The 14116-nt window shown below is 47.3% G+C and overlaps 1 protein-coding gene across 2 annotated transcripts in view; it reads right to left on the reverse strand.

The window, feature by feature from the left end:
* HID1 (HID1 domain containing) overlaps positions 1-14116 on the reverse strand; it is a 31388-nt gene that overhangs the window by 3625 nt on the left and 13647 nt on the right. For both annotated transcript variants that reach the window (XM_062591933.1, XM_062591934.1), the window contains 13 exons: positions 11419-11525; positions 10812-10928; positions 9461-9683; positions 8942-8998; positions 8707-8847; positions 8198-8288; positions 7405-7556; positions 6041-6119; positions 5233-5397; positions 3794-4021; positions 3165-3298; positions 465-545; positions 8-99 (listed from right to left, as the gene is read on the reverse strand). In XM_062591933.1, coding sequence (XP_062447917.1) covers positions 8-99; positions 465-545; positions 3165-3298; positions 3794-4021; positions 5233-5397; positions 6041-6119; positions 7405-7556; positions 8198-8288; positions 8707-8847; positions 8942-8998; positions 9461-9683; positions 10812-10928; positions 11419-11525 — 1667 coding nt within the window. The remainder of the gene's footprint in view (positions 1-7; positions 100-464; positions 546-3164; positions 3299-3793; positions 4022-5232; positions 5398-6040; positions 6120-7404; positions 7557-8197; positions 8289-8706; positions 8848-8941; positions 8999-9460; positions 9684-10811; positions 10929-11418; positions 11526-14116) is intronic.

The raw sequence follows: 14116 nt of genomic DNA on the forward strand, positions 1-14116 counted from the left end.
TACATACTTGTCAATGCAGATCTTCTCCACCTGAGGGACCAGCACCTGTAAGAGTCGCATGATTGTCTGCAGGGGCAGCTTTGACTTCCAAGACATCACCTGTGAGTGGAGAAGCCCACAAGGAAGTCAGTGCACAGTCGGCAATAGTAGTTTTCTGTGTTTACCTCCACTGTCTCACATCAAATGACGTTTGCAAAAATCATGAAAGTGGTGGATAAGCTAAATGCACAACAACTATTCACCAAATCAGGCAGCACTAGATTAGAGACACTCAATGGGTCATCGGTTTAAAACAGAAACAAAATACTTCTTCACAGGTGGTCAAAACTCTAGAAGTTCACTATAAGTCAAAGGTATTCTCCATGAAGAAACCTGCATCTTGGGAAGTCTCTGCTTCAGAAAAAATGTATTTCTGCCACAACTCTTTTCCTTATTATTTATTTCCTTTGTCCAGCTTCCCTTACCCAGTCAGGCGTTGGGGTCCACTGCCCACTAGAGGATGCACTAGAGAGACGCCTTCGATCCCGTCGGGGCTGCGATGCCTCCTATCAATACAAAAATCACAGATAAGACCAAGAAATACAACCCATTCTCTGCTCAGTTATACTATTCCCCCTTAGCTTTCCAGAGCACTCCTGCGCAAGACAGCTCAGCCTGTTCCTAGAACAGATCAGACCTACCAGCCCATCATTCCCCAAAGCTACCTGCCTTGACCCAGTAAGTGGCAATCTTTGATGGAGGATAAGCTGTGTGACCCCGTAGTAAGGTTACGACTCCATCCACCACCACTGACATTTCTGCTGGAAAAATCTGTATTGGGACAGTTAAATGGAACTCATAAAAGGGGGTTCAGGCATGATTCTTTCTTCTAGTACAGAGATTAAGCTACGTCTTATGATAAAGACCACAGGTTTTGAGACCTAAAGGGATACTGAGTACTGGGGGGGGGGGGGCTGTTTGTGCCCATCTCAAAACATCTTCTGTTAATTCCATTTTTTTCAAAATCTAATCAATATCATTTTGCAATATTTGCAGTTACAACCTATCATTCAGCCAGTTCAGCTTCAGTAAAATGTTCCCATCAAGCTTCTAAAAATAAAATTCATAAATACATAAAACCGCCTGATTTCCTTCAGGTGACCACACCCTCTTCCTCTTTCCTCCTCTCTCTCCCACAGCCCCCACCCCTTCCCAGCTGCTATCCAAACACTGGCAGCCAGCTGACACTTTTAGGAGACATGAGATAGCATTACAGTGAAATGTGAGGGCTATTGAGCACTTCACAAGATGCTTTTGAAATGGTTATGACTAGTAAGCGGAGAGCATTGCAACAGATCAGAGAAGAAACTTAAATCAGTCATAAGGGTTGGGGTCCTAAAATATACACAACAAGTTCTTAACTCAGTAGCTTGGAGACAGAATGGAGCACAGAAAAATCATGTTCAGAAAGTCTGAAAGATAATGATCCCTAGAAACAGGCGCGTACTATCTGAAGCACCATGCGATAGCAGTGACAATTCTCCCCACACCCTATCCCACACTAAGTGCATTACTGCCTTTCACATCCTATCTGCTTTTTGGCCCTGGTTCCACAAACATTCAGACATGCAAACAGCACTGCTGGAGCCAGGTGGGACAACCAATGGGCAACTATCTGCTTGACTAGGACCAAAGACTCATGTGCGGACACGTGTGTGTGCATACGCACACCCCCCCACACAGATAGAACTACAGAAAGCATTAGGGCACAGGGGTAGAACATAAGTCTTTGGCTTGCTCTGCTATTCATGATGCCCTTGCTAACATCCCCCTGCATAGGTCATGTACACAGACAGCTGGCAAGTGTAAGGAAGACTACAGCAGGCTACATGTGGCCTCACTGGCAGTGCCAATCCCCAGCCAGATAGCCACTAGGACAAGGGCTATGACTAGCTCACAAACTTCACAGGAAAACAAACCAGTTTGTCTTTCCAGAGTCATCTCTAAAAAGGGAAAAAAGGAGGAAGCAACTTTTAAAGAAAAGCTGAGATCATCTTGATACACTTCCTAAACAACATGCTCCACAGCCTCATCTGTTTTCCAGGACATTTGCATTTGCACCCCAATTCTGCAGTGCTGACTCAGCCAAAAACATTTCCAGAGCAAAACAGATTGTAGCACCATAGTCCATAGGACCTGTGGTAAAACACATCCCATTCCACTACTCCTTGCCCAATTTGCTCCTCCTCTGGCAAGAGCAGGTGTGTCAACTTGGCCTAACTTTCCACAGAAAATTAAGAAAAAAGTTGTATCTTTTACCATAGGGCAGTCATGGCTCCTTGTAGGAAGCAATGCAATGTTCTCCCTCCAACCAAATGGCTCAGTAGACAACAAATGCTTAGGCAGAGCCATGACACAATGCTCTGTGCATAAACGTGGCCTTGCTGAAGGAGGGCACACATAGAACAGCCCTCGGGAGAAGCTTCTTAGAAGACAGCCCGAGGGCTTGTAATACTGGACAGGAAAAGACAGACTGAGGAGTTAACAGAAAGCATTAAAACACAACTGCTCCTTTGAAATTGGAAAATAGCTATGTTATGGCTCTTGATATAGGAAATTTGCAAATGCCAGGAGGCTGACACCTCTACCAGAGCACGGGAGTCCAGTGCAGCCTCAATGCACGGACCACAGAGCCTCAGTCTCATCTAGATGGCCAAGCAGCAACCAATCTGAAGGCAGCATCTCAGTAAAGCCCATGTGGGAACCTGTTCTTCACAACATCAGCAAGCCAGAAGATGCTGGACGAGTTCTCCATCCCAGAAAGGCGGGGGGGGGGGGGGTGGGGAGGGAAGGGAAGTAGTTAGGACTTGAGTTGAGAGTCTCTGAATCAAGAACAAATCCCTTTGCATCTGTGCACTTGTTGTTCCATCAGCAACTTCAAGACAGAGAAAGGCCCTTGTGTCCCAGCTCTTGTGTCACTAGCACAGGCAGGAAACACCCATAATGATGCAACACTGCTTTCAAACTACAATGTTTTCCAGCACAGCTTGGGTGTGCATATTGTCTCTAATATGGTGCCTTCCTCTGTGGGCCCACCAGATCTCTCTTTCCAAAATCCCCCATTTTAGTTCATTTTACACAAAGCCCAGATGTTCCCTAAACACTAGGGGAGTATCCAGTCTTACCCCACTCCAGGGCTCCCCATCATTCACAACTGAGGGTGGGTTACCCTCTGGTAAAGGCTGCAAAGACTCAGGCTCCAGCGAACGCATGGTCCCATCTTCTGATACCTGTGACTTCTCTGTGAGCTTGTCGATTCCTGTGTTCAACAGGGAAGAAGTTTAGAAGCACAAGTGAGTTAAATATGCTTAAAAGTTCGGTGTTCTTTTCTGCCCTGCGTTACACAGGCACCCTGTGCAACTGCTGACATTTGAAATGCTCTCCTGTCACCAGGGAAAGCAAGGATTAGCCTTGATCTCACCACCCCAAAGGAGCTGGTTTGTCTCTGGGAAAACACTCCCTGCTGTAACAGGAACACAAATTCACAAGGATATAGTTAAACTGAGGCAAGAGGTCAGAACTGGGACAAAAGGCCACGTGAACACTCTTAGTCTGAGAGGAGAGAAGCTCACTGTGCTTTACTTACACCTGACTGATCAGCTTGGGCAAGCTCTACCTGAAACTAAGACTGAAGAGCAATGTGTCATTCATAGTTGAAAGCTCCTAATCTCTCTCACACCCATTGAAAGGGCGAGTCCCTGCTGTATCTCACAAACAACCCTCTCTCATGTTATAAAGATAAACTAAGGCTGACCTGGAGTAGCCACCAAACTTGTCTTCAACGTTCCTGGTTCAGCAGGAGCAGCAGGCCGCGACCCCTCCATGGAGACCCCATCCTGAGAGTTGGTGCGAGAAATAGGCTCAGGAGTTTTCTTCTTGCGCTGCAGACCTTTCTGGATGGACTGCGAGTCCGTAGGCAGGTTGGCCAGCTGGTGAAATACATTCCGCTTGCGGATAACAGCATAGACCAAATTTGAGTTCCCTGGGAACCACGGCAACAAAATGAGCAAAGAAGAAACAAAGAGCCCTGGCAATGTATTCTAAGTCAATGGGAACATGATAACGCTAAGCATGATGGTGAAGATTCTGCAAGCTCCAAGAACCATGCTTCCACCCATAAAGGCAATGGCACAAGGAAAAGAGAGCAGAGTCGTGTGTCCTCTTATCCATTACAAAGCAATACAAGAAATTCTGAAATCCTTCCTAAACTGGAAGACATATGACTGGAAAAAAGGCTTAGAAAGTGACATTCAAACTTCCAAGAAGAAAAGGGACGGTTTAAACTCCATTAGTACATGTTTCAGAGGAAAAGGTTGCCATTCAAGACTCAACATTCCTCCATCTTCAACAAAGAGCTCGGGGCACCCCTCCCAAGGAGGAATAGGCTTGAAATGGGGGGGGGGGGAGGAGGGGGTGAAATTCTTGCCATCTGTAAGGTGAGGTGGCAGGAAACAGAATGAAACTGTACCCTAAAATAAACTACAAGCCACAGCCACAAAGGCTGTATTAAGATCTGGCAACCACCACTTCCTAGTTGTCCATTAGAGAAGTAGAATGGCTCCTTGCTTGCAGTTTTAAAGCACAATATTGAATTTTGAGCAAGGAGAAGTAAGAGCTCCCAGCAGGCTAAGGGACCTCACACTCTATTTCCAAGACTGTCATGCTTTCAAGAGGGAAAGGATAAGGCATTTCCAGGAAACACTGGAAGTGCTGAAACTTTGTTCAGACAGGGCTGTTTGACCTTCACCTGCAGAGACTGCCAGAGCAGAGCTGAGAAGCACTTAAACTTTTAACAAGATGGAAGTTGTTTTGTTCCCTCACCTACAAAGCTGAGCAATGTGAGCAGTTTCACAGCAGCACCCAGTCAGTTACAACTTGAGCATTAGTGAGCACTGAACTTTCCCAACATTTCCCATCTACCCATCTCAAGTCTTATCTTCTGGTCTACAGGAGGTAGAGCCTACGCTGATAACTAGCTGCCATTTCATTTTGCTCTAATCCAGCCTGTCTGGGTCAGAACTCAACACTGGATATTCTTCCTAACTAGCTTCTCAATCCTAGACAAGTCTCTATACAGCTGGTTTCTGCACTTCTCCCTCTCTCTCATCAGTTTGGATTTCTCTGAACTTCAGTCTCACGCTCTGTTAGAATACATCAGTAAAAAGCCACTAAATAGAGCAGCCAGTCTCTTACCATCAAACTGGTACTGAATGATGTTGTTGAAAACTTCTAGCAAGAAGAAAACAAGATGGTGGTTCTGGACAGCAGAGAACAGGAACCAGGTGGTGGAGAAAGCTTCCAGGAGATGTAGCAACTTGTTAGCAGCCACCATGGAGAGAGACTTCAGGTATGGAGACACTAAGGATGGCAAAGAAATGAAAACCAGAGAAATAATCCAGGGACAACGTTACTAAAAACGCCCCTCTTACTGCCTGCCCATCCTCCACTTTCAGGAAAGCCTCATGGAGTATCTGAGCTCAGTGGGGTTCCACAGAAACTTTTCCAAATATGAGAAAGGTTAAACAGGGCTACCATCTAACAAAAGCAGGCTTTTCCATTTTTAAAATCTTATTGTGCAGTTTTAGACTAGGAACATTTTGTTTGATGCATTCGCTAAAAGGCCCGCACAACCCGAATCACCCAGACACCCACTAGACTCAGAGGAGGCCACTGGCACTGCAGGGAGGTGGCACTCCCTGCTGGAAAGGGACAGCACTGCCACCATCCTCACCAGGCTGCATGGGCTATGGCCACCCCAGAGGGGCTCCGGGGATCCCTCTGTCCCCCTCGCTGACCTGCCTGTCTAAGCCCAAGCACCACTCCTGCAGGCAGAGCTCATCTTGAGCAGGCACCTCCAGCCTTGAGGGTCCCCATTTCCAGCAGCGGCCTCTGGGGCAGAATGCTAAGGGGCAGAAGTAGAAGCGGACACAGGGAGGAGAGTGAAAGCAGACAGAGCTGACCCCTCTACAGGCTGTTTCACACTGCATAGCCAGGCACTTACCATTCACAACGATGGTCAGCAGGCAGTCAAAGAGAGGCTGTAGCCGCTGGTGCCCACTGGTTATAATCTTGTGAAAGACCTAGAGCAAGGAAGGATTTCTTGAACAAGGGGAGTGCCAGTACCCTGCTGAAAGCACCTTCTCGACCAAAACCCGTGCCACCTCCACACTAATCACTTCCTGACACCATTCCTTCCCAGGCAGGGCCCTGCATACTGCACAATTACACAGGTGGGAAAGGTTGCTCTCACTGCAGACTTGCGCTCCAGGAGTGCAAGCTTTCATTTCCTAGGAATCCTTTAGGAATGTGATTAAGATTCTACAATATCACAAAGAGAAACCAACTGTGAGTTGTTCCAGAGTGCACAGATAGTCTGATTAGCTCCCCCCCAACACACACACACCAGGAAGTAAGAACTATCCTCTTCATCTCTAATGGGTGTTGACTCTGAATCCTAATGACAGCTGCTTGAAATGCCAAGGAGCTAATGATTTCATATTTGATTTTAGTACAAACATCCAGCTCAAATATTTGTCCCACATTTCTGAACTACACCCTCAGACATGGAAAGACAACTGCCCCACAACCAATTCAGACACTTCCAACCTTGCCCTTCCCCTCTCTGGTAGGTATTCCCTTAGAGGAAGCCTATAGCATAATGGGAATATAGGGATGATCTAAAATTAATGGAAAGTAATAGCAAAACAGATAGCACCAAAAATAGTCCTGGTGGGTGGATTTCCTTCTACTCCTTCTAATGGGAATCTCCTTCTGGAGGCTTATCAGAAGCTGCTGAGAATTTCTGGTCTGAAACAAGTATTGACATGCCAGGAGAGCTGCTACCTGCAGCAGGCACTGCCAGCTGCAGGGCTCTGTTTGTTGACACTGCTGTGACACTCAGCACTACTGACTTAGAATGAATGAAATCTTGCAGCAGCCCAAAGCTGTGGGGCAGAGCTTGGCATCACTGCTGCCCCCACTCTGACAGATGTGCTTCACACAACCCTAGTTACACTGGCAATGCAACATAACTCTTGCCTTCCCCACCTGTAAATCAGGCCCACTAGAGACCCATCACCCATCCCTCCCACCCCAGACCCTCCTTTAGGTATCAGTCCAACACCATCTCAAATCATGTTCTTTGGGATCATTTGTATGACATGTCCCCTGACAGACATCACCTCAGATTAACAAGAGGCAAAGATCCCACTAGCACTCGGATGTATCTCACATACTTCCTAGCTACTTGGTGGACTTGCAACCTAGGCAGGACCAATATACTGATGCAAGAGGAAGAAAAGTTGTTGGGGGGGTACGAAAGAGGAATGAGAAGGGACAGAAGAAGAGTGCTAATGCTGTACTCACTATGATGAGCAGATCCGCATGGGTCCCTGTGAAGACAGGGATGTCCATAGGCACTCGCACAGAATACGGCTTGTTCAGTCGAACGCCAAAGTTACGCTCCCCACTGAGGAGTAGGAGGATAAACACCCCAATATGCATCAAGCCCACTCGTGCTGCGGAAACAAAGACATTGTGGTGAGGTCTGTGGGCTCCTGGAAAGATGAGGCTGGCACAGAGGAGAAATAAGAAACACTATGACTGAAAGAGAAATTGCATGGACCAGAGCATCCTTATAAGGGGCATCTCACACAGAGCTCTCTCCACCTCCAGTACCACCATTTATCTTGAGCATGTTTATAAAGTCAGTACAACGTAAATCTCACACGGATTATGCTTTTCTTCATTAAAAGTTCTTGATGTAGAATCAACATCCTAGTGGGAAAGATTCGACTTCCTCTCCTACCACTCAGCGATGGAGTTATGCCTGATTTACACCCAGGCAAGAGCAAGTCACTCATTTCTTCCTCTTCACAGGAAGTACACTGTTTTAGACCTAAGGACTCGAACAGGTTAGTATGTGCTAAGGATCTCTCTTCCCCTCTGCTATGGTACAGATCATGTCCTGCTTCTAGCCCACTACAAAATTTAACATTCAGCTAACTGAAACACTCCACTTGCTTCATGCCTGTAGATAACTACGAATATGCATTCAAACCACAATTACAACTGAACAGCAGAGAGGAAGCATCTTAAAAGCATTCTAGCTTAACTACTAAGCACAGATGGCCCCAGCTGTTGAAAATAACCAACTTACACTGGTCTGCTCTGGCATCGTTGAGAAAATACAAGATTGGGACAAGGATGTCAAGAACATCACTGCTCTTCAGCACAAAGAAGAGGAATTTCTGGAAGAAAGGGGAGGATTTCAGACAACTACAAGCATATTTGGTTTCCTCCACTATCCACAGGACTCAAGGCAAGGTAGCTTTAACCTAACCAGTCTCTCAAGGCTGTTAGAAAGGCTGGTACAGACACCAGCCTTTTATTTCCATGTTACTTGAAGAGTTGTTTTAACACTTGCTCCTGCATCTACTTCAGGCACTGATCTTTAGGAGCTACGACCCCTCTCACAAGCTCTCCCTGGGGCCAGGCCCCACAGCCCACCTGGGAAAGAAAGCACAGCTGACCCTAGTACCACAGATTTCCTGTCAACCCTTCTGTGGATTGCACAAGCCTTTGCCAGGACTTGATCTAGCCAGAGCCACATCAAGCTCTTAGCAACAGGCAAGGAGAGGTAAAGCTCAACAATAAGCAGACCCACACCTTGTTGAAGTCACAGAGTTTCCAGAAGAGGACAAGGAGCTCCTGATGGAATTGGATCTTCTTGGCAGAGTTTGGCAGGTAGGTCTGGACAAGAGGGTTTGATAACAAGCGGGCCACTCCTTTCAGGATGAACTGGAAATCCTGTTGACAGACCAGAAAAAACTGTGGTGGGCCCAGGGCTAGTGCAATCAATATGAAGCCAGATAGGAAGCAGTTCATTACACAAGCACTTTACCTCTTCTCGGTGTATTCTCGAGAGATAATTCACAAATAGATTGTCTGGTCCTGGAGGCTGCATTTAAAGAAAATGAATAAAATGCTTATTGGCAACAGGACAGATTCAGGCAGTCAAGCTTAGCTACTGGCTTTGGCAGCTGATGTCTCTCACTTCAGCTTTCTTCTCTGAATAATCCAGTTTTAAAATGGAATTAATCCAGGAAACAGGGTACCTCAAGGGACTGGTAAAGTTAAGGACTTTTTGCTTACATGATACCGATTCAAAACAGTGATCAAAATCAAGTGGTTTGGTCATTTGTGGCTCTTTAATGTCCTATAGGACCGGGCTAGAGCACTTGACAGCAGAGAAATACATATAAGGGTTAGTTCTGCCACCAAGCAGATAAGAGACTTCAGACTGCAAGGAAGAGGAGTGTGGCTGGGCTCTACAGGTCAACATTCAATGCAAGATGACATAAAACCACCACAGAGAGAGGCGTTCAGGAGAGCTGCACAGAAAGGTCCCAGTGTCACTCACATCCACATCATCCATGGCTGTGCCAGTGGTAGTGCCATCCACAGTGGGACTCGAACTAGTGGAGCTGTCATAGTCCAAGGTGACAATCAGCACCTGGGCTGCCTCCTCCACCAGGGGTTCACGGTAGTCGGAGAAGAGCAGATGATTGTACGGAATGCCATACCCCACCGGGTCGTAGGCGCAGACAATGTTCAGGAGCGAGGTGAAGAGCGGGAGCGCATGTCTAGGGAGGAGGAAACGTTCTCAGGAAGCAGGAGCAGTGAGCAAAAGGCAATGCCTTGGGGAGAGAAAGGAAGGGCCAAGCTCACATTTCAAACACAGCAGGACAGAGGGAGGGCAGCAAATCATGATTGCAGGTACACAGGTACAGCAGGTACAGACAGACTCCAGCTAGCTCAAGTCTGCAGACAGACTAGCTCAGCACACAACAAAGGGGCATCAGAGCTGCTGAGCTGAGCAAAAGCAAAGTCTGTGCAGCACCATGCCAAACATGCAGCTGTACAGACTGCCTCTCCACTGCTCCAGCCCTGTGGACTTCTCAACTCAGCTCCGTGCTCGGCAACTGCAACAGTTTGGCCCTGCTCTATTATGCCTTCACCTTCACAGCGGGTCTCATATTTGAACACGCTTCAGGTCTGTAAGAATTACTTGGAGGAGTTTGGGTATTGCTCCATCTTTGTGACAAAACACCAGCATCTTTTCTAATTCAGCTAACCTATTAGGGCCCAGAACCGAGCAACACAGAAATGAGAGCCAACGCTGCATCTCCTGGCTGGGCTCCTGGCCTGCACTGAAAGGAAAGGGAAGGTGAAAGAGGTGCAGTTGCCTCTTCATGGATTCTGTCCAACCATCTGGAAAAGGAGACAGAACCTCAGAGCTCTCTAGACTTTGGAAAACTAAGTTGGCTGCCTCTAGCCAGGACTACGTTGCCCTAGATGGGTAAATGTCACCTGGGGAGCTGACAGTCCCAGAGAGGACAACGTCACTAGAGGGCAGCATTCCGCCGCCATAGAGCACCAGAAGACACCCCACTCTGCAGTGTTGCACCAGCATCCACGCCGGGGAACAGAGACCTGCACAACAAGGACCAGTCCTTCATCAGACCCTGTTGAGCACTGTGCTCATATCCCTCCCTTTGCTGCCGAGGAACAGTTTTCAATAAGGAAAGAGACTAATGGTAAGGTAAAACAAGGCCAAAGAAAAAGGACAAGGAAAGCCACCATGCATTGACAAGAGCCCCTGGATATTGGAGGGAGCAAGTACTAATGTCACCCATTGCCAATGTCCTCCCTGGGAGGCATATGGAGATACTTCTCCCTCTGGCACTCAGCATCTCACCCTCTACTCTCACCTGTTCTCAGTAGAGCAGAAGAACTGCACCCAAGGGTTGGCATTGCTGCAGTCCGAGGAGGGAGGCAAATACATAGCCTCAGAGAAACAAGTCAAAAGAAGCTTAAGCAGCTCTGTCCTGAAAGAAGGGGAAAAAAGGCCAAGTCTTGGAGTCATCCAGGAGCAGGGACAGGGCACAGGTGGCACAATCATTTACCACAACAACCCTTAAGGAAGGCTCAGTCCCAGCTACATAGTACTTCCAGTAGATACCTGGATATCCAGTTTAATTTCTGAAGCAACACTGCTGTCTCTGACCCAAAACATTAAGCAGAATTGCTACTTTATGAAAAAGAAATACAGCACAGAGTTCCCGGCCTGTTTCAAAGCAGCAACGTTTTACCAGCTCCCATTGCTTCTTGCAGTGGGATCTGGGAGTTGGAGTGTCTGCAATCTAAGAGTAAGACTGGAATTTCTTTGCGCTGCTAACCCTGTTGACTCTGAAAGGAGCAAGTAGAAAGACCCTTGGAAATCACTGATATCCTGAGAAGCAGAGAGAAACCACCTCCCACAGCTCCCTCTCTCCCAAGTCCAGCCTATTTCCATTCTGCCCTTGCTGATCCTCTTACCTGTTCAAGTCATGGATGTAGCTGGGCTGTGGAGAATGCGCAAAGCCCACGCCAGCCTCCCAGATGTACTCACAGCTGTCAATGGAGTGGATATCCTCTGCTGTATCCTATGGGAAGAAAGGAGGAGGTCAGAGTTCAGGAGACAGGAGCAGAATTTGACAGTCCTAGTGGCATCCAAGGCAGCTCAGCCCCTCTCCTTAGCAATGGCAAAAAAAAAAAAAAAAAAAAAACAGCAGATGAGCATCCAGACATCAGGCTGACACACCAGGGTCAGCCAGTGAGTACCACAGAGGGAGGACCTCTCATCTTCAACACACGCTGAGCATCTTTGCAGGATGAAGCCCTTTCTCTAGCATGCCAAGGAGCAATGCTAGGTGTCTCTGCTGGGAAGAGTCACCTGACACCAAGAGATCCAGCTCCTCGCAGGACTCCCAATTGCTTTGCAGCCTGAGGAGATGAACCCCAGCAGCTTACCCTTCTCCTTTCTCATGGTCAGTCAGGTCAGGTTTGAAGCAGCTTAGAGGATACAAACAGGCACTGAAAAATCACCTGCTTCTACCCCACGAATAGCCGGGAGCAAAGGCCCACATGAATGTACTCACATCGAGGACACTTGGCACAATTTGACTGTTTTTTCAGAGGTTTAATTAAGTAAACTCTCCTGCCTGTCTTTCTTCCTCTCCACACTCAGGAAAAGCAGCTCAGAGGACTGTGTTCCTAATTGCTTTGGTTTCCCATTGCATAACCTCCCTTCATTCCAAAAAGGCACTGACCTCAGGACAGTGGGGCTCAAGAGCAGCCAAGATGCACTTAGTGCCCCAACCATGACTGCCACAAACCAGCGTGTCAACAGCAGCTACTGCTGAGACAGGAGCAACTGCACCTCCTCCACAATCCAGGCTTTTCCTGCCTTCCAACTCACCTCCTACAGATAGTTTGGAGCTTGCCTGTAATCAGATTTCTCACCCAGTCCCTCACAACAACTCTCTGAAACTGGAGTGCCCCAGATCTCCCCCACAATTAAATCTTCAACATCTGTCAGGCACAGACCTCATGGAAAGAAATGTAATTATACCCATATACCTATTTCTACCATGTGCAAGAGAACATGAATATTAGGAGGAGACAGCTCCTAACAGACAGTTACTAGGCATCATTATAGCACTTGCCCAGGCCTAAAGCAGCAAGTGTTGATGCATTCAAAGAGCCCAGCTTTTGCAGGTAAATGATACAATACACAGGCACAGGCTTCCCATGACAGAGGAATGCCCAATCTCTAGCCATAGTTCCAGAACTGATTTAAGAGGAGAGCAAACAGCAAAAGAGTACCAGTCACTGCCAGGTCTCTCTTCTGCCCATTCATCCTAGCAGTCACTCTTCCTCCTTTCTCAGCTCTGCTTCAGGAACCATCAACCACCATTTGTGGCTCTGGGGCTATATGTAGTTCTGCCATGAGCATGAGGTGGCTCTACCCATCTCTCCCCCCTTAACCAGTAGTCAGACCCAAGAGCACAGGTCAGACCAAATGTGGAGAGGAAAACAACAAGGCACAGGCCACAGATGCTACAAGCAACAGACAAAAAGGATCACAGAGCATCCACCATTCCACTGCCTAATTCAACTTGCGCAAAGCCCTGGAAAGTCAGGCTGCCTGTTGACAGAAGAAAAGTCACAGGTGCTGTGGGGGGCTTTCCCATCTGTTTCAGCCATACTCCCACCTACCCTGAGCACATGCATAGCTCTCATCCCACCTTGCTCCTTCATCGCCAGGTGAAGGATTTCAACTATTTCCACCATCCAGATAAATAGAGCCAACTATTCAATACTCAAGTTTGTCAAGGAATTTTGCCATCAAAGTACACAGTGGTTTAGCCCTCTCTCTCTCAAAGAAGAAAAAAAAAAAAAAAAGCCAGACACACAAAAAGCACTTAACCTCATAGCTATACAAAAAAGAGGGGCTGCCCAATTTTGTTTATAGACTGGACCTACAATAAATACACATGGCAGGGGCCACGAGGTGAGGGAGAGGGAGTGAGAGATGGGGAGATACCTAAGAATCAGTCTTTAGCACTGGTAGGATATTCCTGCTTCAGAGAACTCCTCTGAAGTAAAGACAGACCACAGAGATCAGGATACATTTGCCTTTGCTATAGCAATAGGAAGAGGGTGAGGAGGTGGAAAGACACAGCAGAGGTTGTTTACTCATTTATGTCACAGCACTTGTAATCAGGAAACAGAGCTGCTTCCATCCCTAGGCTGCACCACGTGCCAGTGGAAACAAGGTACTAAAGGTCTATGCTCTCCAGGGAGCAACAGAAGAGCAGTTGTTTGCCAGTACAATCACATTTTCCCAGGAGGTGAGCTGTAATGCCACAGGTAAGTGACAGCCACTCCAGTTAGGATTCACTTAGCTGTCCCAAAACACTTCGCTCCTGTGGCTCTCCCCAGCCTGTTCCATGCTCACAGCAGTATCTCAAGCAGGGCAAAGCACAAAGAAGCTTCCTGTATCAACACACATTTGTGTCTGCTCACTTTGCCACAGGCTCCCTTTGTTCCCCCAAGAGAGGCATTTTTAAAAGTTTCTTTGATGTAGGAATCCCCCAGACCGACCTCCAAAGAACTCAAGGGTTTACCTTTGATAGCCTCCAACCAGACAAGACACAAAAGCTCTGAACACAAAGCATAAAGACATAATAAT

This window comes from Rhea pennata, chromosome 19, assembly GCF_028389875.1.
Source record: "Rhea pennata isolate bPtePen1 chromosome 19, bPtePen1.pri, whole genome shotgun sequence".
Classification (NCBI taxonomy): domain Eukaryota; kingdom Metazoa; phylum Chordata; class Aves; order Rheiformes; family Rheidae; genus Rhea; species Rhea pennata.